General features: G+C 47.8%; 1 protein-coding gene across 1 annotated transcript in view; it reads left to right on the forward strand.

Annotated features, from left to right (window-relative positions):
• Positions 1–23911, forward strand: part of SPAG5 (sperm associated antigen 5) — a 374185-nt gene that overhangs the window by 89244 nt on the left and 261030 nt on the right. The window contains exons 6-7 of the mRNA XM_082245996.1: positions 7856–7948; positions 15648–15782. Of these exons, the coding sequence (XP_082102122.1) occupies positions 7856–7948; positions 15648–15782 (228 nt within the window). The remainder of the gene's footprint in view (positions 1–7855; positions 7949–15647; positions 15783–23911) is intronic.

Raw genomic sequence — 23911 nt, forward strand, 5'->3', positions numbered from 1 at the left:
AAGGTCAGTATCAGCTGCGGTCTCCCGTTCCTCCTCTCAAGTTGCTGCCAAGACTTCTTGGCAGGATCGAGGCGGAAGGGATTCCGGTCATTCTCGTGGCTCCGGACTGGCCTCGCCGAGCTTGGTAAGCCAACCTGGTCAGGCTAGCCACAGGCGCACCTTGGAGACTTCCTCTCAGGGAGTATTTATTGTTTCCGGGGCCAATCTTCCACCCTGCTTTGCGGTCGCTGGCTTTGTCGGCTTGGCTGTTGAAAGCCTGGTGCTGAAGGGCGGCGACTGTCTGCTTCAGTGATTCCCACCCTTCTTGAAGCGTGGGAAGCGACTTCTAGGATGATTTTTCATCGTACAAAAAAGGCGTATATTGCGTGGTGTGAGTCTCTTTGGGCTCCCCCTCGTTCTTACTCGGTGGCCCGTATCTTCGCTTTCCTTCAACGGGGAGTTGATCAAAAGTTGGCCTTGAGTATCATGTGCAGGGGCTGCGTCACTTTGGTACTTCTGGTGCGACTTCCATCTCCAACTAGGGACCTTAATTTGGTGCAGTTGGTTCTTCAAGAACCTCCTTTTGCAAGTATTCAGGGGTATCCCCTGCCTACCTTAGTACAGAAGGTGGCCTCATTGGTTGCTGTCACTCTGGGGGTTGGTACTGGCAACATTGTCCTGTCGTTCTCTTTAGTGTTCACTTGAATGAGGACATTGTATTATCGTCTGTGTCCTAAGCCCAAACATCCTGAGGACTCTGCATTGCATACTCTGGATATAGTTCGGGCACTCAAGGTGTACTTGGCGACTGCTGAGTCTTTTCGTGAGTCAGGTTCACTCTCTGTTTCCAGACGGATTGGACAGATGGTGGTGCAAGCTTATTCAATTAAGCGTCAGGTCCTACCTTTCCCTGTTTCGACGCCTTCTACTTGGGCGCCTAGTGCTTCCTGGGCTTTTCGCCATACAGGCGTCTGTGCTTTAGGTTGCAAGATGGCTATCTGGTCGTCTGTTCACACCTTTACCAAATTTTTTAAGGTGGATGTCCTGGTCGGCTATGTTTAGCCCTGGGGACTTTCTTTGCTGCTGTTCTCCTCATTTTATGGCACTGCTTTGGGACGTCCCTACTGATATGGATCAGAGGACTGTGTCCGTCAATGAATGAGAGAGAACTGTATTTTTGACTTACCGTAAATTCCTTTTCTCTTAAGTTCATTGATGGACGCAGTACCCGCCCCTCTTTTTTGAGTTGGGTTGGTGTTACTTTTCTGACACTGCTTTGATACAAAACAGACATCCTATGCAGAAAGAGAGGGGGTGTACCCTCTGGGACTGCCCATAGGCGTAGCCAGATCGATTTGTTTTCTACCCAGTGTCCTACTCCTATAGGAGGCAGTATAACCCTACTGATACGGATGAGAGGAATGCGTCCGTCAATGAACTTAAGATAAAAGGATTTTACGGTAAGTAAAAAATCAATTTTCTCTTACGTCCTCCGACAGTCGCCGCCTCTCCATATTCGTCACTATGGGGGTTATTGACCTTTGCTCCGTAGGAGTAGCTAGGCAACAGAATGTCAATATTAAAAGCTTTTAGCATATCCCACCCCCAGGGGGTTGTCCCCTCAGTCAATACCCTCCTGCTTCCTGTATCCATACCCCAGTTTCATTGTCTAGCTATCAGGAGTAGCATGTTGTTTCTGTGCTCGGGGTTTTTGTCTCAGCCTTTATCTTCTTTTTTGATTTTTTTTTGAGTTTTTTTCTCTCTCTTTACTTAGCTGTTACTTTTTTCAGCATTAGTTAGTACTTCTGATGAAGAGGATCGTGCGGGCTGGGTCTCGGGCTGGCCCCCCTGGTCGCAGGTTGTGGGCCAGTGGCTTCCCAGCCTGCCATCGAGCGTTCAGTCAGGTTTTTTCCTGGCATGTGTGAACGACCCATCCCTGTTCGCTGCAGGGATGCTGCGGTGAGGTGGCTACCTCACTGGACGCCATGCGGTTTTGCACCGCAGTTCTACTGCGTCCTGGCTGTGACTCTCCCTGTCTTTTGTGCAGTGGCTTGATCGCTTGTGCGGGCTCCCCACGCCGTTCGCAAGGTAAGTGTACTCTGTGTGGGGACCTGTCTGTTTAGTGGGTGTCAGTCTGGGACTGTGTAACCCTGCATTTCTGTACACACCATTGGGCTCCCTGTCTGGTTTGATGCTTCTGTGGGCTGCAAGGAGGGAGGCCATCCTTCACTGTGCTGTGTTGCAAGTGGTGTATTTTCTCTGTGTGACAGGCTGTATGCTGTGGGGCATGGTGTGAGACATGTTATGCATACATGCGGCGGCCGCTGCTGCGGTCCGCCATTTTTTTATTAGCATTTGCTGGCCATTACTGTGTGAGGAGAGCGGCGTTTTTGGCGCCAAGCGCCGCCATTTTGGCGGCGATCGCTCAGACCACATGTCAGCGCTGCATGCTCTGCCTTTGCAGTCCCCCACCGGCGGCCATGTTTGTGGAGCCTTCCATAGGCTTTATAGGAGCGGTCTGTATTACATCACTTCCTTTGCCCTGAGACCAGCGATCGATGCAGCAGCCTGAGGGATCTCTCCAGGTTTACCTTCCTTATTCCTGTATTCCTTGCCTAAGTTTGTTGTACTTCTCCCTGTGGGGGTCGGTGTGTGCTGTGCTGTGTGTGTGTGCGGTGGGCTACGCTGCCGCGCTCTTAAAGGGACAGTACCCCTTTTTTTCCTGCAAACTTTTGGGGCGTGGATTCTCAGGAAAGCAAATTTCCTCCCACTTTAGTGGGGGGCCAAGGGTCTGCTGCTTCCCCCGAGGGGGGCGATTTGGCTACCATTGTGGTTAACCTAGCGGCTCAGGTGCAGATGCTTGTGGCTGCTCAATCCACAAAATGGCCCAGAGTTTCAATTTCCTCTGATTCAGAGGGCGATGGTGATGGGGCTGCTATGGCTGGGGTCCCCTTATCGGGGTCCCGTTCGTCCCTGGACCTTGCAGGGTCGGAAGGGGAGGCGGAGGTTGACGGGGTTGATGATTCCCCCCCTGGCTCGTCTGAAGAGCTTGCAATCATGGATGAATTGGTTGCTTCTATCAAACAAACGCTGCATTTGCAGGATGAACCATGTCCTTCTGCCGTCCTGGCCTCTTATGGGACGCAGCGGAGACGCAAATCATCGCAGGTTTTCCCTTGCACTGAGGATTTTCAGTGCGCTGTTAGTGAACAATGGCGCAATATAAAGAAGCCTTTTGCTGTGCCAAGTAGGTTCAAGCTGCGTTATCCCTTCACACCCGCCACTGATGAACGTTGGTGTGTGCCGCCTCCGGTGGATCACGCGGTGGCGGTTTTGAATAAATCTACTGCGATTCCGGCGGAGGATACCCCGGTGTTCCGGGACCCCACGGACAGGAGACTGGAGTCACTTGCCCGCCATACTTACTCGGTTACCGGTTCCATGCTGAAAGCTATTTTTGCTTCCCTTATGGCAGCTCAGGCTGTCGCGGATTGGACGCAGGTGCTCAGGCGCGTCCTGGTGGCTGATTCTGCCCCTCCGACAACTTTGGCTATGGTGGATCAAATTCATCAGGGTGTCATGTATTTGTGTGATGCGGACTTAGATGTAATTCCTTTGGCTGCACGTGTGCACAGCGTGGCGGTGTTGACACGCTGCTTGATTTGGCTGAAATGTTGGTCTGTGGACCAATCTTCTCGCAAAACTTTAGCTAATCTACCCTATACGGGATCTCGCCTTTTTGGCGACTCCTTGGATACGCTGATAAAGGGGATCTCTGGGGGTAAGAGCACGCTCTTGCCCCAGTCTCACAAGGCTAAGGTTGCTCAAGGTAAGAAGCATGCTTCGTTTAGACCCTCTCAGGGGTCCTTTCGTGCCTTTCGGTCGCACTATAAGGGTAAACCCTTCAAAGGTCAAGGCTCCCAAAAGAAGCCGTGGACAGGTAAGCAGAAGTCCGGCCAGTCCGGGTCCGCTGCCCATAACAATGCGGCCTGAAGGGGCGCCCTCACCCAGTTCTGGGGTGGGGGGACGTTTGCTCGGTTTTCTTCAACCCTGGCTGGCCCGCGTTCGGGACAGATGGGTTTAGGAGATCGTTCGGTCCGGTTACAAGATCGAGTTTCTCTCTCGGCCGGCGAACAGATTTTTTCCCTCAAATCTTCAACTGTCTCCGGAGCGTTTGCGAGATCTGCACCTGGCGGTGTGGGACCTGCGGGCTCAGGGAGTGGTGGTTCCGGTGCCTCATCAGGACAGATTTCGGGGGTTTTATTCCAATCTGTTCACTGTGCCCAGAAAGGAGGGCAAGGTACGTCCAATTCTGGACTTATGAACCGCTTTGTGCGGGTTCCCAAGTTCCGCATGGAATCCCTGCGCTCGGTGGTGGCTGCTCTAGTTCCGGGAGAATTCATGACATCCATCGATTTTGAAGGATGCGTACCTTCACATCCCCATTTTCGAGGGTCACCCGAGGTACCTTCGATTCGCCATTGCGGAGGATCATTACCAATTCGTGGCGCTGCCTTTTGGTCTCGCTTCGGCTCCGCGGGTGTTTACCAAGGAGCTTGTACCGGTTCTGGCTTTGAGAGCCCAGGGCATCTCGGTCCTGGGGTATCTGGACGACATTCTGGTTCGGTCTGCGACCAGTCAGGGTCTGGTGAAGGACCTGTCCGTCACGATGCAAACTCTACAGGAGTTTGGACGATAAACTTTCCAAAATTGACGCTGTGCCCGTCGGTTCGTCTTCCCTACCTGGGAATGAACCTGGACTCTGTTCAGGCGAAGGTCTTCCTGCCGGAAGACAAGCTCAGGACACTTCAGGAAGAAGTCAGGTCCCTCCGGGACGTTCCGTCCTCATCCCTCCGGACGGGCACGAGGTGTCTAGGTTTGATGGTCTCGGCTTTCGAGGCGATTCCCTTTGCCCAGTTTCACACGAGGGGTCTCCAGGCGGAGATCCTGTCCAGGTGGGACGGGCGACCACAATCTCTGGATCTTCAGATCTCGTTGAGTCCTCGCACCAGAAGGGATCTTCTGTGGTGGCTACAGTCCCCGGCGGTGTCGGGGGGCAAGTCTTTTCGTCCTCTTTCGTGGACGGTGATCACTACGGATGCCAGCCTGTCGGGCTGGGGTGGTGTTCTGGGCGTTCTGTCCGCCCAGGGTACTTGGTCGGAGGGGGAATCCTCCCTTCCGATAAACATTCTGAAATTGCGGGCGATAAATCTCTGCCTTCGACGTTGGACGGACAGGCTTCAGGGCCGTCCGGTTCGGGTGCAGACGGACAATGCCACAGCGGTGGCCTACATAAACCACCAAGGGGGCACCAGGAGTGCCCGAGCGGCTCGGGAGGTGGCCGATATTCTGTCTTGGGCCGAGACGCACGTCCCGGCGATCACGGCTGTTCACATTCTGGGGGTGGAGAACTGGCAGGCGGATTATCTGTCGCCAGGCCCTGGACCAGGGGGAATGGTCGCTCCACCCGGATGTCTTCCAGATGTTGTGCGCGAAGTGGGGTCTCCCAGATGTGGACCTGTTCGCGTCTCGTCTGAACAACAAGGTGGGAAGGTTCGTGGCAAGGACGCGCGATCCTCGGGCAGACGCGTCGGACGCGTTGGTGGCTCCATGGCATCAGTATCGACTGATGTATGCATTCCCACCGATTCAGTTACTATCCAGGTTCCTTCACAGGTTGTCCTCGGAACCGCTCACGGTGATTCTGGTGGCGCCAGACTGGCCTCGCCGGGCTTGGTACGCAGACCTCGTGAATCTGGCGGTCGACGCTCCATGGCGTCTGCCTCTTCGAGAAGATCTTCTGTCTCAAGGACCGATATTCCATCCTGCTTTACAGTCGCTGGCTTTGACGGCCTGGCTGTTGAAACCGAGGTCCTGAGGGATAGGGGTCTCTCCCCGGAGGTCATTCATACTTTGATCAACGCTAGAAAGACTTCTTCGGGGAAGGTTTACTACCGTACTTGGAAGGCCTATTTTGCCTGGTGTGAGTCCAGGGGGTTTTCCCCTCGCTCATACTCTGTGTCTAGGGTGTTGTCTTTCCTTCAAACGGGTGTGGCCCAGCGTTTGGCGTTGGCCACGATTAAGGGTCAGATTTCTGCTCTGGCCATTCTTTTTCAACGCCCTGTGGCGTCTAATTCTTTGGTTAGCACTTTTGTTCAAGGGGTGCGACACCTGGTCCCTCCTAGGAGGGGAGCCTTTGCCTCCATGGGACTTGAACCTCGTTCTGTCCGTGTTGCAACATGCTCCCTTTGAAAAGATCAGGGAGATCTCGTTGCCTCTGTTGTCCAAGAAGCTTGCTTTTTTGGTGGTGATCACTTCGGCTCGCAGAGTGTCGGAGCTGGCAGCCTTGTCCTGCAGATCTCCGTATCTGGTGATTCACTTGGATAAGGTGGTCTTGCGACCTAACCCTTCTTTTCTTCCGAAAAGGATATCGGAATTTCATCTCAATGAGGACATTGTCTTGCCTTCACTTTGCGCAAAGCCTAAGCATCCGAAGGAGGTGGATTTACATTCCTTGGATGTTGTTCGGGCGATCAGGGTTTACCTGTCAGCGACTAAATCTTTTCGCAAGACGGATTCTCTTTTTGTTCTTCCTGAGGGGCCTTGGAAGAGCTTGGCGGCGTCGGCTTCTACCATCGCCAAATGGATCAGACAGACTATTGAGCAGGCATATGCTTTGAAGGGAAAAGTTCCCCCTATGCCTGTGAAGGCGCACTCTACCAGATCTCTGAGTACGTCTTGGGCCTGTCATCATCGGGCCTCTGTGGCCCAGGTGTGTAAGTCGGCGACTTGGTCGTCCGTTCACACCTTCTCAAAGTTCTACAAAGTGGATGTTCAGGCATCGGCAGATGCTTCCTTTGGCCGCAAGGTTCTTAGTGCGGCAGTACCTTAGGGTCCCTTATTTTTGGGCCCTTGGCTGTTTTGGGGTGTTTTTATCCCTGGGTTATTTGTTCTTCCTGGGTTGTTGCTCCTGTTGAGCAAAGTTTTTTTCATGCTGCCCAGCTGATTTCCTTCCTTTCGTAAGGTTCCTTTCTTTGATGTGGGTCCGGCGTTGCCTTAGGCGCGGCTGCGTTTCCCACCCCTCATGTATGCACTGCTTTGGGACGTCCCCATAGTGACGAATATGGAGAGGCGGCGACTGTCGGAGGACTTAGGAGAAAACGGAATTTTTGTAAAATCTTACCTGTAAAATTCCTTTCTCGGAGTCCTCCGACAGTCGCCGCCCCCGCCCCTCTTTGGGGTTTGTTTATGTACTCTACTGCTATTCTACTGAAACTGAGGTATGGATACAGGAAGCAGGAGGGTATTGACTGAGGGGACCACCCCCTGGGGGTGGGATATGCTAAAAGCTTTTAATATTGACATATTCTGTTGCCTAGCTACTCCTACGGAGCAAAGGTCAATAACCCCCATAGTGACGAATATGGAGAGGCGGCGACTGTCGGAGGACTCAGAGAAAGGAATTTTACAGGTAAGATTTTACAAAAATTCCGTTTTTTTTTTTTTCTTTTCATATTCCCTTTGGGCTTTCCTGGTATTAATACCATATTTTGTTTTTTTCTTTTTATGGTGCATCTAGATTTTTGAATCAAAACTTGTATAATTCTTTTTTTTTTTTTTGGGCTAAGTGTATTGATTTGTGTAGTTGGACTTGTCTAAATTTGTAGTTTTTTCACTGTTCATCTAAATGGGCTTGCTTACTAAGTTTCTTTTAGTTTTCTCTAATTTCAGTCAAGGGTCTTTTTTTCTGTAAAAGCTAAAATTATGAAGGCATTTTGACTGTCAGTTTTTATGTATTACATTGCACTTATGGAATGGAGTTTGGCGCTTCTATTGGTAAATAAAATGATTAAAGTGTACTTTTATTCTCAACTAGGCATCATACAAAGGTGAAGCTGTTTCAATGGTTACGTTTGTAGAGAGCCTGTATGAGACGGTACAGAAGGACAGAGTTGACTTGAACCAGAAAGTAAGACTATTTTTCTTAACCTCAAATGCTTTTCACAATATGTATTTGTAATGTGCAATGAAGTGCCCTATAATATGTTAATGTAACATTTGACTCTTTATTGCGTAATATAGAATCAATAATGTTGCAGATCTTCATAATTGTTACACACACACACACACACACACACACACACACACACACACACACACACACACACGGGAACAGGCTCAAATGGTTTTGGCAATGGTAAACCATGCAAACTAGACATCGGGGATTAGTCCAAGCTGGTTTGTCCTGCACTATTATTCAGCAAGGCAGTAAACCAACATGGCATAAATGACGGAGGGCTTTTTACAGCAATTCTTTAGCCTACAATAAAATATGCGGCTGTCAGAGCCGCTAGCTAAACTTCAGATCTTTTCCTGACTAATGGGCTCCCAAAACAATTAGGCAGCACATGTACCTTTTTACTGTTCGGTGAGCCTCATTCACTCATAGCAATGTAAGTTGACACTGCAGCCTGCACACTATGGCCCATTCAAAAAAAAACGCAGGCTTTGGCTACCTACAAAGCTCTGTTCTTAAAGGGTAACTCCACTTTCATTGAAAAACAAAAGGCAAATAAAAAATATTTACTACAGCGTATACAATTGCTACACAAGTCATATTGTAATTCATGGTTATAAAAATAGATCTTTTATTTTCAATTTGTAGCTCTGTAATTTTCTGTAAAATGCAATGCTATATGGTAACTTTGAGGCGTTCTGTACACAGATGGTGTACAGAATGCCCCCAGAAATGTAATTGCCTGCTCGTGTGATTGGCTTACTGATTTTCCCAGAAGTCTACACTAATATACACTAATATACAAGTCAGGTATTTGGACATCCCCTGCAATAAAATTATAATTTCTCTATCGTTCATGGACAGACGCAGCTCTTAACCATAGACTATAGGGTTATGCTCCTCCCCCTATATAGGCACTAGGTGGAAAAAAGGCTTGTCCACGCCTATAGGGGCTGTCCCAGCCAGCGCCGGCTCCTCCCTGGAATGGTCAGACCTTAGGGGCTGCCTAGTTTCCCTGGAACCCCGGAAGTCTAACTGGCGTACCCCTTGCTCCCCCCCTTTGTGGGTTTTCACTATGGGGGGGGGGGGGGGCGGTAATAATGCGGCGGGTTTTCAGCAAATATTTGCGGGGAATGGATGGTCCTTTGAGTCCTTGAATGGGGACCCTTAGTTGCCTTTTTGTTCTGGGACCCCTTTTGGGGGTCCTGGAGACCGCATGGCGTGCCCGCCATTTTGCTGTGGCTCTGGCCTTTGTGTTCCCATTAGTTTTTAGGGACAGCGGTTTTCTGAAATTCCTCATTGAGAATGTATAGCAGCCATTTTCTTGTGGTCCGGAGGCGGGACTGGTATGCAGCACGTTTTTTTTCTATGCTTGAGGCAGAGTTGCTTCCTCTTCCTGTTTCTTCTGTGTTCCTTTCCTTTTGACACTGACCAGGACTGCACGTTTTTATCTGGTTAAGTTTCTGGGGGTCCCCTGTAGGTTTCCCTCTCCTGCTCTGCTATATTTAGACATTGCTCAGGTTTTTGGGGTCCGAGTAATCATGGGAAGACCAAAAAAAAAAGTTTGCAAATGGAGTCCCAGGATAAAATATCTCCTGCAGACCACCTGGAAATGACTGGGAGTTTCCGGCTCGCAGTTGCAGCCAGAGATTGCGTTTTTTCTGCAAAGCCTGATGTCAAAGTGCAGACAGTTTGTTCTGGTGCTGCTAGCTGCAAACGTCCTCCCCTCCATCTGCAGGATCTTCGGATTCTGAAAGATATGGTTGCCGCAGATGCAGAACACCCTGAGGGGTCGGTGTCTTCACATTCTGCCAGTGAAGAGGATCTGTTCTCCTCTGCCTTGGTGGAAATTTTTTATAGTTTGTGCGGGAAACAATTAAAATGGCTGATGAACCCACAGCGTCAGGTACGCAGGTGCCTTTTGGCTCCCGTAAATATCGCAAATCCAGGTAAAGTATTTCAGGGTTCATATGGTCATGGAAAAACCTGGAAAAGTCATGGAATTTTAAAATGGCAATTTACCGGCCTGGAAAAGTTTTTTTGGAAAATAATTTAACCCACAACGTTTTGGAAATGGAAATTTGTTTCGCAATCACTGTATATTCGAATATGCAGAAAAGAGAGAAAGGCGCCACTCAGTGTAACAGATGTAAATAATTTTATTGACACATATTAAAAACTTGGAGTTAAGTGTCCATCTTCATAGCTCTGCGTCCTTCCGGGTTCGCTGTGTTTCTGTCCTTGAGGCTGGCCAGCAGCCGGGAGATGACACTAGGGGAGAACCCATCAGGGGACGCAGTCAGATTGAGGCAGCCGTGAAACGCATACCTCACTGGAGGGCCTCACAAACGTGATGACGTGTGGGGGGGGGGTATAGTAACCGCTTTCGGAGCATGCGTGTGAACCGCTCCTTAGCGTCCCCTTTTGGGGGCATTGGTGAATTTGGATAGGGAGGCTGCATGGGGCTGGGCTGGAGGGGTGGTGGGTAATGCCGCTGTCGGCCCCCTATAGGGGGTGTCCATACCTGGGTCCTGCAGGGGGGTCCCCTCCTGGGGCCTGTAAAATTTTCCGTCGGGTCCAGGGTCTCGTGCAGCACCGCCTGGTGCCGCCATTTTGCAATGGATTCTGTATTCCCGGTTTCGGTGGCCATGTTTGTTTAGTCCAGTGGCCATGTTTTTGGTTTCCCCGTAAAGTTTCAACGGCGGCCATTTTCTTGTAGTCGGATGCGGTGCTGGGCTGTGGGGGCCTCTAGTGTCAGGTCTGCATTTCCTCTTTCCAGCAGTGGGGCAGACTGTTTGTTTTTGCGCTCTCCTGCTCGGTTGGCAAGTCTTTGAGGGTATATTTGTGTCCTAGCTGCGCGTAGGGGCCTCCCATTGTTTTTTTTCCTTTCTGAGCAGCGCGGTTCCATTAAACCCTTTGCGGTCATGGAGCCTATGGAGCGGGTTTCACTACCCGATCCACTCATGGAAGCTGCGGGACCCTCTGGGTCTCAGTCTGCCTTAGCGGCCATGGCGGCTGCCTTGCAGTCGCTAGTAGCCAAAGTAGAATGACCCTGCAAAGGAGGCCTGGCAAGAAGCACCCCCTGCCTTCACCTGTATCCTCTGCTTCCTAAGATTCTGATTTGGATTTGGCCACCACAGACGAGAGTCAGCCCACTGGGTCTGTGTTATATTCTCCGTGTTGTGAGAGACACAGGACTCTGGTCTGGAACAACGGATGTTTATTCAGGACTCTCTGTACAGCATTACAGGACAGCTCTGCATATCAATACATCTCTACATGTGTCTAAAGATGGCCACTCTGCCCCTTGACCCTTGTCATCGCTCCTGGGTGGAGCCAGCCTTAAAGTGACAGTACATGTGAAACCCTTCAGGTATAACACCTTCCATCCATCCCTAAAAAAAAAAACAAAAAACAAAAAAAAAAAAAACAACAAAACAAGAACAGGCATAAAACAGTAACTCATAATGGTCCAATACAGTCCTCCAACTCAGGAGATTTACATGGCTTCTTCCACGTCCGGATGTGAGAACAACTTCCAGGGACGCTACGGGGATAAAATGGCAGCCGATCACTTTCGGCGGGCCCGTCGAAAGTCTCGTAACCGGTCTTGCATTTGAAACCGGTCAGGAGGGCGACAGTGTCGTTGAGGACGGGCACCCAGCGACTAAGGGCCGGAGGAAGCAGGGCTGGCCGGAATGGACACCGGCGGGGCCAAGAGGGGATCCCCTAGCTCAGAGGGTGAGCAGACCTCTGGACCAGGGCTGGAGGGCTCTGTTGGAGCTGAGTTCAAAAGTTCAGAGTCCTCCCAAGCATCAGTCTCAATGCCTCCTGATCCGGTAGGAGCAGATCCTTGAGACACTGGAGGTGCAGCCGATGTCAGGGATTCGGGCAGCTGAGAACGAGGACGCAATTGGTCCGCATGCCTTCTGCAAATGGAACCATCTTCCAGGCAGACCCTATACATTTTGGGTCCCAAAGTCTCTGTGACGATAGCAGGAAGCCAACGAGTGTTGGAAGCGCCATAAGATCGGGCCCATACCTTTTTGCTGGGCTGTAAACTGGGGAATCTCGTCGTGTTCGACCCTCTTGTCTTGGGACTGCCGTACATGTTCCTGGACTGTTTGAGGGCGGAGCATATCCAAAACAGTCCATGGCTGCCGACCCAAAAGAAGTTCAGCTGGAGTTTTCCCAGTGGTTGCATGTGGTGTGGTTGTGTAAGCAGAAAGGAAGGAGTCCAGCTGCTGGGGTGACAGGGACTGTTGTTTACTTGTAGCCACAGTAGCTTTGAAATAGCGTTTGAAGGTCTGTACAAACCTTTCTGCTTGACCATTTGTAGCCGGGTGGTAAGGTGCGGTCAACTTGTGTTTGATGTTGTGGGCAGTCAGGAAACCCTGAAACTCCTGGCTTGTGAATTGTGCACCGTTGTCTGTGACCATTTCTCTGGGGTATCCAAACGTAGCAGCGAGATGTAACATTATGGAAATCGTCGCCTTAGTCGTTGGCTGGGTAATAGGAATGACCTCAGGCCACTTTGAATGGGCATCAATAATGATCAAAAAGGTTTATTCAGGACTCTCTGTACAGCATTACAGGACAGCTCTGCATATCAATACATCTCTACATGTGTCTAAAGATGGCCACTCTGCCCCTTGACCCTTGTCATCACTCCTGGGTGGAGCCAGCCTTAAAGTGACAGTACATGTGAAACCCTTCAGGTATAACAGTCTGCATCCACGCAGGCTGGGAGCTCTAATAGTGAGGATGAAAAAGCGCTGGTGGAAGCCCTAATTGTGTCAGTACGGTAAACTTTAAAGTTGTAGTACTCGGCGACGCCGGTATAGTTTGGCCCTCGCAAATCGTCCAAGGTGACCAAGGGGTTTCCCTTTCCTGCCCATTTTGAAGAGATGGTCACTAATCGGTCTGGTTCCTTGAAATGCATGGTTAGAATACCTACATGTTTTGCTAGGAGATATCCCTTTAAGGAGTCTTTTCTTAAGAAAGGAACGGTTCCACCGTCGGTGGATTCTCAGGTTTCTAGGCTGAGTAAGGCCAGACTTTTGCCAGTGGAGGATTCCCCCGTTTTTTAAGGACCCCGTGTACAAAAGAGCTGAGGCTCTGGTCCGATACCTGCTCACTGTGGCTGGTTAAATTTTTTTACGACCGGTGATTTACTATCACCTTGGTATCCCAGACCTTAATGGAATGGGCTAAGATTTTGTGCCAGGATATGGAGGGGAGTCGACACCATTCTGAGCTGGCGGATCAGTTGATCCAGGGGTTACAGTATATTTGTGATGCATCCCTGGATGTGGCCCTTTTAGCCGGCAGGTTTTCTGTGACGGCGGTGATCCTTCGCCTCATGATCTGGTTGAAGTACTGATCAGCTGACCAGGCTTCTAAAAAGGTGCTGGCTGATCTTCCTTTTGTAGGTGACCATCTGTTTGGTGCCTCTACGGAAGAGATCATTTACCACTTGCCGACCGCTCACTCGAGCTCTACTGCGGCAAAGTGGTTAGTTATAGTCCAGCGACGTAGACCTACGTCGCTGGACTCCTCCCCCTGTAGGCGGCGCTCGTGCGCCGCCGGAGGCGCGCTCCCGCTGTTTTCAGTCACAGCGGGAGTCGGGCCAGGGGAGGAGCGGTGGCGACCGCCGCTGCTCTTCCCCGATCGTCGGGGAATCTAGTTTGGAGATATGCCCGCTTGTGTAAACAGAGCGGGCGGATCTCCTCAGTGACAAGGAGTGACAGATTGCAATGTTCAGCATAGCTGAACATGCGATCTGTCCTTGTCACTCAGTCACCCCCCCCACACACGTTAGTAAGCACCAGGCATACATTAACCCCTCCCTCTCCAATAAAATTAACTCCTTCCCTGCCAGTGTCATTTTTACAGTAACAGTGCATATATATATAGCACTGATTACTGCAGTAATGTCACTGGTACCCCAAAAAGTGTCAATGTCAGTCAAGGGTCCAATCTGTCCGCCGCAATGACGCAGTCCCGCAAAAAAATCGCAGATCGCCACCATTACGCGGTAAAAAAAAAAAAACGCCAAAAATCTTTCCCTTAGTTAGTAAACGCAATAACTTTTGCGCAAACCAATCAAAATACGCTTATTGTGATTTTTTTTTTTTTTTTTTTACCAAACCTAGGTAGCAGAAAACAAATTGGCCAAAAATTTAAAAAATTTTAGATTTTTACATTTTTGGGGGGGGGGGGGGGGGTAATTTCATATAAAAAAATGTTAAAAATATTGTTATTTTTTCAAAATAAACGCTCTTTTTTTGTTTATAGCGCAAAAAGTAAAAATCGCACAGGTGATCAAATACCACCAAAAGAAAGCTCTGTGGGGAAAAAAAGACGTAAATTTCGTTTGGGTGCGGCGTCGCACGACCGCGCAATTGTCAGTTAAAGTTGCACAGCGCCGAATCGCAAAAAGTGGCCTGGACGTAAGACAGCAAAATCCCCTCCGGTGGTTAAGGGCCTTACAGAAGGCAAAAGTACATTGCTTCCTCAGGCTGCTAAAGGCAAGGAACCTCGCCGTAAGTGGGGTCCCTTCTTTTCAGCTCGCAAGTGGCCCTTTCATCCATCTGGGTCGAAGGAAAAGGGATCGAGATCCACCCGTAACTTTGCTGGAGGCTCCAAGAGACCCTGGAATGGTAAGTCCAAAGCGGGCACTTCTGGTTTCACAGACAAGACTTCCCCCAGCTTGAAGGGGCGCCCTCACCCGCATTTTGTGTGGGGGGGGACATCTTCTCTTTCAGATCCCATGGATCTTGCTCATTCAGGATAAATGGGTCCACAAACTGGTTCAGTTACTAGATAGAGTTTCGGTCCTTGCCTCCGGCAAAGGTTCTTTCCTTCCAACTTACGCCTGTCTCCAGAGCGGCTACAGGACCTCTACGGAGCAGCGTATGGCCTGTTAGCACAAGGAGTTATTGCGCCAGTTCAAGTCGGAGCGTTTCCAAGGTTTTTATTCAAATCTGTTTACAGTTCCCAGGAAGGAAGGCAAGGTTCGTCCGATCTTGGATCTCAAGGCTCTGAACCACTTTGTAAGGGTTCAGAAATTTCGGAGGGAGTCCATCCGTACAGTAGTAGCTTTCCTTCATCAAGGAGATCTGCTGGCTTCTATTGATCTCAAGGACGCTTACCTTAATATTCCAATATATGTCGGTTCAGCGCTTTTTTCATTTTACAGCGGGCGAAGGGCACTTTCAATTTGTGGTGCTACCCTTTGGTCTCGCCTCAGCTCCTTGGGTGTTCACAAAAGTGTTGGCCTTGTTACAGCAGAAGGGGAGTGCGGTACTAGGTTACCTGGACGATCTACTTCTGCATGCAGAGTCTTTCTTGGCTCTAGAAGCCGCCTTGGACATTACGGTGCCAACTCTGCAGGTGTTCGGGTGGACACTGAATTTCTGGAAATCGGCACTCTTTCTCCGCCTGTTTCTCCGTCCACAAAGCTGAACTACTTAGGTCTGACACTGGATTCAGCATCACCTTTAAATACGTCTTTTAAGTGTAGCTACACTAAAAGGGGAGTTACACTTTACATTATTAAAGCGGAAAAGCACAAAATACACTTAAATTGATGCATTTACTTTTGATTTTTGCGTTGCTTGGAATTTTTAATACTTTTATTTTATTTAAGGTAAGCTGCACTCATTCTCTACTTGCGGATTATATGAAATCTCTGTCTAAGATGAGAAAGAAGATGGAAATCAATGAACTTGAAAAAGAGGAAATGAAAACTCGTATGGAGGAGGCCCAACTTGCAAAAAAAGCGGTATATCATCTCTAGGGGTTAGCGTTCCATAACATTCATAAACTGGTTACGAGACTAAAAAGCACCTAATAGTGCCTTTGCTTAAAGTGGTTGTAAAGGCAAAAGGTTTTTCATCTTAATGTATTCTATGCATTAAGATAATAAACCCTGTGTGTAGCAGCCCCCCTAATACTTTGCTGAGCCCCATCTTTGTCCAGCGATGTGCATGAGCTAATCACCTGTCCGGGACTCTCCTTCCTGGTTGGCTGAGACACAGCTGCAGTGCCATTGGCTATGCTGCTGTCAGTCAAAGTCTGTTAGTCAATTGGGAGAGGGGGCAGTGCCGAACCGCGGCTATTTGTCTGAATGGACACACAAGGCTGCGGCTCGGCTCAGGTGACCCCATAGCAAGCTGCTTGCTGTGGGGGCACTCAACAGGAGGGAGAGGTCAGGAGCACCAAAGAGGAACCAGAGAAGTGGAGAATCTGGGTGCTTCTGTACAAAACCACTGCACAAAGCAGGTAAGTAGAACATTTTGTTTTTAAAGCAAAAAAAGACTCTCTCTTTAATGCTGGCCATACACTATTCGAAAAATCTTTCAAACTCCTTTTCGAAAAACAAACACTCAGCTGTAAAAGCAAACGTTAGTGCCATCATGTAATGACTGATTAAATCGTTCAATGGACATAAATTAATCAATTTTTTCGTTTTTGCACATATACCTAGTGCAAACAGTTTGGACGAGAAACCCATTAACCTTTCGATTTATTGTTAGTTCAGCAGAAAATTTTTCAAACTTGTCCTTTTTTTATTTATTTATATTTTTGGCTCAAACCTCACAACCGATTACTGGTTTGTGCCCATTAACTGGCCGAAAAACGAAGGAACTGTCCAAATGACCGCATTTGAATTTGGCCGATTTTTCGTACAGTGTATGGCCAGCATAAGTGTTTGTTTTTTTTCCCCTTTTGGTCCTTGAAAGTCCTCCCTTCTTGTCTACTGTATCTTATTATGTGCACATAACAATGAGATGTAGCCTTATTGGTTAATAGAAGTGGAATGGATGGGGCAGCTTTGGATATTAAAAAAATTGTGTTTAAAATTTGCATTTATTACCCTGCTGTTATCCTTCACCTCGCGCCCACGTCTTGAAAGAGATATAAGTCCTTGCTAATTCACTTATGCCCCACACACACGTGCAGATTATCTGAAGACTTTTGTCTTCAGATTTACCTTTTCTATGTAGTGCAAGGGCCTGCCGGATTGCATACAAATTGAAAGTGTTTAGGTTTGACCTCATATTATATGGTTTTGGTAAGTCTGCAGACAAGTCTTCAGATAATCTGCACGTGTGTATGGGGCATCACTAAACGCTGGCAAGGCTTGCATCTTTGCAACTCAGGTAATTGGGGAAGTAAATTACTCTTCAGACACTCTTGCAGTGGAAGACCATACTGTGGTTCTTAGAGATAAATCTGCGGACCACCCTAAGATATGGGAAGAAATTTTTTAAAAGCTCATCCCAATATAAATTTAGTCCCTATATTTCCCTCTCCATGTATCTGGGGATTCTGACCTAAAACAATATGAAAACTTTAAAGGTTTTACCAAAGGCATTGTTCTCTTTTCCTCCGCCTATGTTAGATTTTACTGATGGAATGCTATGTATACATAGATTTTATTCTATTTTGTGTATGCTTGTATTCCACTTTGTGCCATTTCATGTATGCTTGGAAGTTCTACAATTTGTCTTTTGTTCGTTAACGGACACCGCTCCTCATCTTCATGACTATATGGGTTATATACTGCCCCCAACAGGAGTAGGACACTAGGCAGACAAAAACTTGACTACGCCTATAGACAGTCCCAGGTGGGTATACTCCCACCCTCTGCTATAGGTATTCAGTTTTTTTTCTGCCTAGTCAGGAGTAAGGACCTAGTGCCTTGCTGGGATCCCTGGCAATTTTTTCCTTTTTAAACTGATTGTTGATTTTACAGGAACAAAAAAAAAAAAAAAAAATCAAGTGCCAGACTGGGTGACGAACTAGATAATCTAGATTCTTAAGATCCCCCTATTTCGACCAGCGAGCGTGTGCTTACTGCAGCTCAGTGCTAGGTTGCCCGCAACGTAGCCCACTGCACGGGGACAGGCCTGCGAGTTAAACGTCTCGTGAGGGTGCGCACAAACTGGCTTCGGAGTCGCAGAGTTTCCTCCTGGCCGACAGCACCCACATTACGATGGAGCAGTGGTCTGTCCAAAGTGGTGCCTGTCCAACCTCCTACCCCTGGAGGGTTTTAGGGTGGACATGGGCCCCTCCCTGGGAAGGTCCGACCCCCGGGCTCCCCTCCCTCCCAGTCAGCCCCCCTCCCTTCCTTCTTGGTTGTCTAATGCAGGCCTTTTGGGTGTGCCGCCGGGGGCCGAACAATCGGTCCTCGGGGGAGGGGGGGGTGTCTGCCGGGGCCCCCCTTCCTGTTGGGATCCTGTTTTTTTTTTTTTTTTTTGCTGCTGAAGTGCTGCCATTTTCTTGTAGCCTTTTAACCGCTTGCCGACTGCCCGCCGCAGATATACTGTGGCAGGCTGACTCGGCTGAGTGAATCGCCGTATCTGTACGGCAGTCGTGCACGGGGGTGGGGAGGTCGCGCGGCCCCGCTGTCCCTGCGATGTTCTTATTCGGTTCAGAACCGATCAGTCATCAGGTCCAGGCCAATGCACAGGATATGATGCAATCTCCTCTCCTTGAGTCCTTTTTGGTTCAAGCATGAGAGGAGATAACATCAACTGTGAGTACGGAAGCAGCACACTGACACCAGTACACATGGCCACACTTTTAACCCCCTAATTAACCCTTTCACTCCTTGTTACAGTGCACACTATATACCGTATACAGATAAAATTTACTGATCACTTTATTAGTGTCACTTGTGACTTTAGTGTGAGAGGCAGTTAGTGGTAGTCCCAAATAGGTTTAGGGTCTCCACCATATATCCCCCCAAAAAAATTTAACCCCCTGCTCACCTCCCGTTAACCCTTTCACTCCCTGTAACAGTGTACACTATATACAGTATATAGACAATTTACCAATCACTGTATTAGTGTCACTTGTGATTTCGGTTAGTGTGAGAGACAGTTGGTGGTAGCTGGAGGCAGTCCCAGATAGGTTTAAGGTACCCGCCATATATTCCCTATTAAAGATTAACCCCTTTATTGCCCTGTCACAAACTCTATATTTTATAAAGTACAAATCTTTTTTTCTGATCACTGTATTAGTGTCACAGGTGACATCAGTTAGCGTTACCGTTAGTGTCAGTTCAGGAGAGTGTCAAATTTCCCGCCACATATTTAGTAATACATTTTAACCCTTAGATGGCCAGTGACACACGCACACCCACACTCTAAATACCTCCATTACTAGTATAGTGTCTGAACGAATCAATATCTTTGATCTGATCAGAACTATACTAGCATCCCCAATAGTTAAGTACAGTGCTTTGCGAAAGTGTTCGGCCCCCTTGAACTTTTCGACCTTTTGCCATATTTCAGGCTTCAAACATAAAGATATAAAACTGTAATTTTTTGTGAAGAATCAACAACAAGGAGGACACAATCATGAAGTGGAATGAAATTTATTGGATATTTGAAACTTTTTTAACAAATAAAAAACTGAAAAATTGGGCGTGCAAAATTATTCAGCCCCCTTAAGTTAATACTTTGTAGCGCCACCCTTTGCTGCGATTACAGCTGTAAGTCGCTTGGGGTATGTCTCTATCAGTTTTGCACATCGAGAGACTGAAATGTTTGCCCGTTCCTCCTTGCAAAACAGCTCAAGCTCAGTGAGGTTGCATGGAGAGCATTTGTGAACAGCAGTTTTCAGTTCTTTCCACAGATTCTCGATTGAATTCAGTTCTGGACTTTGACTTGGCCATTCGAACACCTGGATATGTTTATTTGTGAACCATTCCATTGTAGATTTTGCTTTATGTTTTGGATCATTGTCTTGTTGGAAGACAAATCTCCGTCCCAGTCTCAGGTCTTTTGCAGACTCCATCAGGTTTTCTTCCAGAATGGTCCTGTATTTGGCTCCATCCATCTTCCCATCAATTTTAACCATCTTCCCTGTCCCTGCTGAAGAAAAGCCGGCCCAAACCATGATGCTGCCACCACCATGTTTGACAGTGGGGATGGTGTGTTCAGGGTGATGAGCTGTGTTGCTTTTACGCCAAACATAACGTTTTGCATTGTTGCCAAAAAGTTTGATTTTGGTTTCATCTGACCAGAGCACCTTCTTCCACATGTTTTGTATGTCTCCCAGGTGGCTTGTGGCAAATTTTAAACGACACTTTTTATGGATATCTTTAAGAAATGGCTTTCTTCTTGCCACTCTTCCATAAAGGCCAGATTTGTGCAGTATATGACTGATTGCTGTCCTATGGACAGAGTCTCCCACCTCAGCTGTAGAGCTCTGCAGTTCATCCAGAGTGATCATGGGCCTCTTGGCTGCATCTCTGATCAGTCTTCTCCTTGTATGAACTGAAAGTTTAGAGGGACGGCCAGGTCTTCGTAGATTTGCAGTGGTCTGATACTCCTTCCATTTCAATATTATCGCTTGCACAGTGCTCCTTGGGATGTTTAAAGCTTGGGAATCTTTTTGTATCCAAATCTGGTTTTAAACTTCTTCACAACAGTATCTTGGACCTGCCTGGTGTGTTCCTTGTTCTTCATGATGCTCTCTGCGATTTAAACAGACTTCTGAGACTATCACAGTGCAGGTGCATTTATACGGAGACTTGATTACACACAGGTGGATTCTATTTATCATTATTAGTCATTTAGGTCAACATTGGATCATTCAGAGATCCTCACTGAATTTCTGGAGAGAGTTTGCTGCACTGAAAGTAAAGGGGCTGAATAATTTTGCACGCCCAATTTTTCAGTTTTTTTTTGTTAACAAAGTTTGAAATATCCAATAAATTTCGTTCCCCTTCACTTGTGTCCCACTTGTTGTTGATTCTTCACAAAAAATTACAGTTTTATATCTTTATGTTTGAAGCCTGAAATGTGGCAAAGGGTCGCAAAGTTCAAGGGGGCTGAATACTTTCGCAAGGCACTGTATAGTGTTCCCAAAATGCAGGGTTAGCAGGATCAGCCCTGATACTTGCCAGCACCTGCTTTTAGCCCCTCGGCCCCTTGAAGAAGTGCAGAATCAGCAGATTACGGTCACTTCCGGTACACGGCACACTAAACTCTAGCGTTAGCAGAGTCAGGCCTGATCTCTGCTAGCAGTTAAATTTTTTTGGTAGCGGTTCAAACAGTCCTTGACAGCTAGGTGCTTTTTTACCTGTGAGTCATACTAGCTAGGTACCTATAAATTTATTGGCCAAAATGTCCAAACAGAGGTACACGATGCTGAGCATGACAGATGAGAGCGATGGGGAAGCCTCACTGTCAGAATCGGGCTCAGTATTCAAACTGGTAGACAGCAGCGACACCCTGACAGATCGCTCTGACAACGGAGTAGTGGTCCCCGCTAAGGTCCAGGCGTTCCTGACTCTGTTCTTCTTCTGTTGCTGTGGTGCAACAACCGCAGTGTTCTTGTAAGTAGCAGAGTGTCTGTACTAGTACCGCTCAACCTTCTGGTAAACTGGCAAGCACCAGTGGCTTAGTACATCCTGGTCATAGTCAAACCAGCACTGCAGTAACACTTGGTGACGTGGCGGCCCATAACTGCAGTTAAGCTGGTGCGGTGGCTAGCACAAGTAGTGTCCCACAGCCACCAAGAATACGAAGATGGGCTCGCCCATAGTGTCCTTGCTGATGTGCTTGCAAATCCTGATTGGGAGCCCACCACTTCTGCAGCGCCCGTACTTGAGGTTCATGCACTTCAGACACAATGAACTCTATTGTCCTCGGGGCAACCCTGGATATGTCCGGCTCCACAAAATTCGACCCCTCCTAAACCACTTCAACCAGAAGTTTGCAGCCTTGTATATGCCACAACAAGCTGTCTGCAATAATAAGTCCCTGATTACATTTTCTGACTGCCTTGCTTTCAAACCGTTTCTCCCCAGCAAGTGTGCCAGATATGGGGTCAAGATGTACAGGGAGTGCAGAATTATTAGGCAAATGAGTATTTTTGAGGATTAATTTTATTATTGAACAACAACCATGTTCTCAATGAACCCAAAAAACTCATTAATATCAAAGCTGACTATTATTGGAAGTAGTTTTTAGTTTGTTTTTATTTTTAGCTATTTTAGGGGGATATCTGTGTGTGCAGGTGATTATTACTGTGCATAATTATTAGGCAACTTAACAAAAATCAAATATACAGTATACCCATTTCAATTATTTTTTTTTACCAGTGAAACCAATATAACATCTCAACATTCACAAATATACATTTCTGACATTCAAAAAACAAAACAAAAACAAATCAGTGACCAATATAGCCACCTTTCTTTGCAAGGACACTCAAAAGCCTGCCATCCATGGATTCTGTCAGTGTTTTGATCTGTTCACCATCAACATTGCGTGCAGCAGCAACCATAGCCTCCCAGACACTGTTCAGAGAGGTGTACTGTTTTCCCTCCTTGTAAATCTCACATTTGATGATGGACCACAGGTTCTCAATGGGGTTCAGATCAGGTGAACAAGGAGGCCATGTCATTGGCTTTTCTTCTTTTATACCCTTTATTGCCAGCCACGCTGTGGAGTACTTGGACGCGTGTGATGGAGCATTGTCCTGCATGAAAATCATGTTTTTCTTGAAGGATGAAGACTTCTTCCTGTACCACTGCTTGAAGAAGGTGTCTTCCAGAAACTGGCAGTAGGACTGGGAGTTGAGCTTGACTCCATCCTCAACCCGAAAAGGCCCCACAAGCTCATCTTTGATGATACCAGCCCAAACCAGTACTCCACCTCCACCTTGCTGGCGCCTGAGTCGGACTGGAGCTCTCTGCCCTTTACCAATCCAGCCACGGGCCCATCCATCTGGCCCATCAAGACTCACTCTCTTTTTATCAGTCCATAAAACCTTTGAAAAATCAGTCTTGAGATATTTCTTGGCCCAGTCTTGACGTTTCAGCTTGTGTGTCTTGTTCAGTGGTGGTCGTCTTTCAGCCTTTCTTACCTTGGCCATGTCTCTGAGTATTGCACACCTTGTGCTTTTGGGCACTCCAGTGATGTTGCAGCTCTGAAATATGGCCAAACTGGTGGCAAGTGGCATCTTGGCAGCTGCACGCTTGACTTTTCTCAGTTCATGGGCTGTTATTTTGCGCCTTGGTTTTTCCACACGCTTCTTGCGACCCTGTTGAGTATTTTGAATGAAATGCTTGATTGTTCGATGATCACGCTTCAGAAGCTTTGCAATTTTAAGAGTGCTGCATCCCTCTGCAAGATATCTCACTATTTTTGACTTTTCTGAGCCTGTCAAGTCCTTCTTTTGACCCATTTTGCCCAAGGAAAGGAAGTTGCCTAATAATTATGCACACCTGATATAGGGTGTTGATGTCATTAGACCACACCCCTTCTCATTACAGAGATGCACATCACCTAATATGCTTAATTGGTAGTAGGCTTTCAAGCCTATACAGCTTGGAGTAAGACAACATGCATAAAGAGGATGATGTGGTCAAAATACTCATTTGCCTAATAATTCTGCACTCCCTGTATAAGCTCTGTGACGGCAACAGGCTATAGATGTAGTTTCCGGATTTATGAGGTAAAAGATAGCAATGTGGAGCCCCCCTACTGCCCAGACTACATGGTAAGCAGTGGCAAGATTTGTATGGGACTTAGTGTCCTCCTTATTTGGAAAGGGGTACCATTTATATGTGGACAACTTTTATACAAGCGTGCCACTTTTTAGACACCCTTTGATTTTGGAAGTGGCGCTATGTGACCTAATTGCTGGGACTTCCTGCAACGGCTTGTAGATTTCTGACTTGGGGGGGGGGGGGGGGGGGGGGAGCCTGCTTGAAGTCTGATAAATTGCTTGCAGTGAAATGGAGGGGGACACGGAATGTTTTTGTTCTGTTCTCCATTCACGCAGATAGGACAGTCCAAATTGCAATGGCACCTGGTGTTGCTGAGAAGCCCCTTTTTGTCCATGAATACAATGTTAACATGGGAGTGGGTGGACTTCAACGACCAG

This window comes from Pelophylax lessonae (assembly GCF_965119305.1).
Source record: "Pelophylax lessonae genome assembly, chromosome: 2".
NCBI classification, from domain to species: Eukaryota; Metazoa; Chordata; class Amphibia; order Anura; family Ranidae; genus Pelophylax; species Pelophylax lessonae.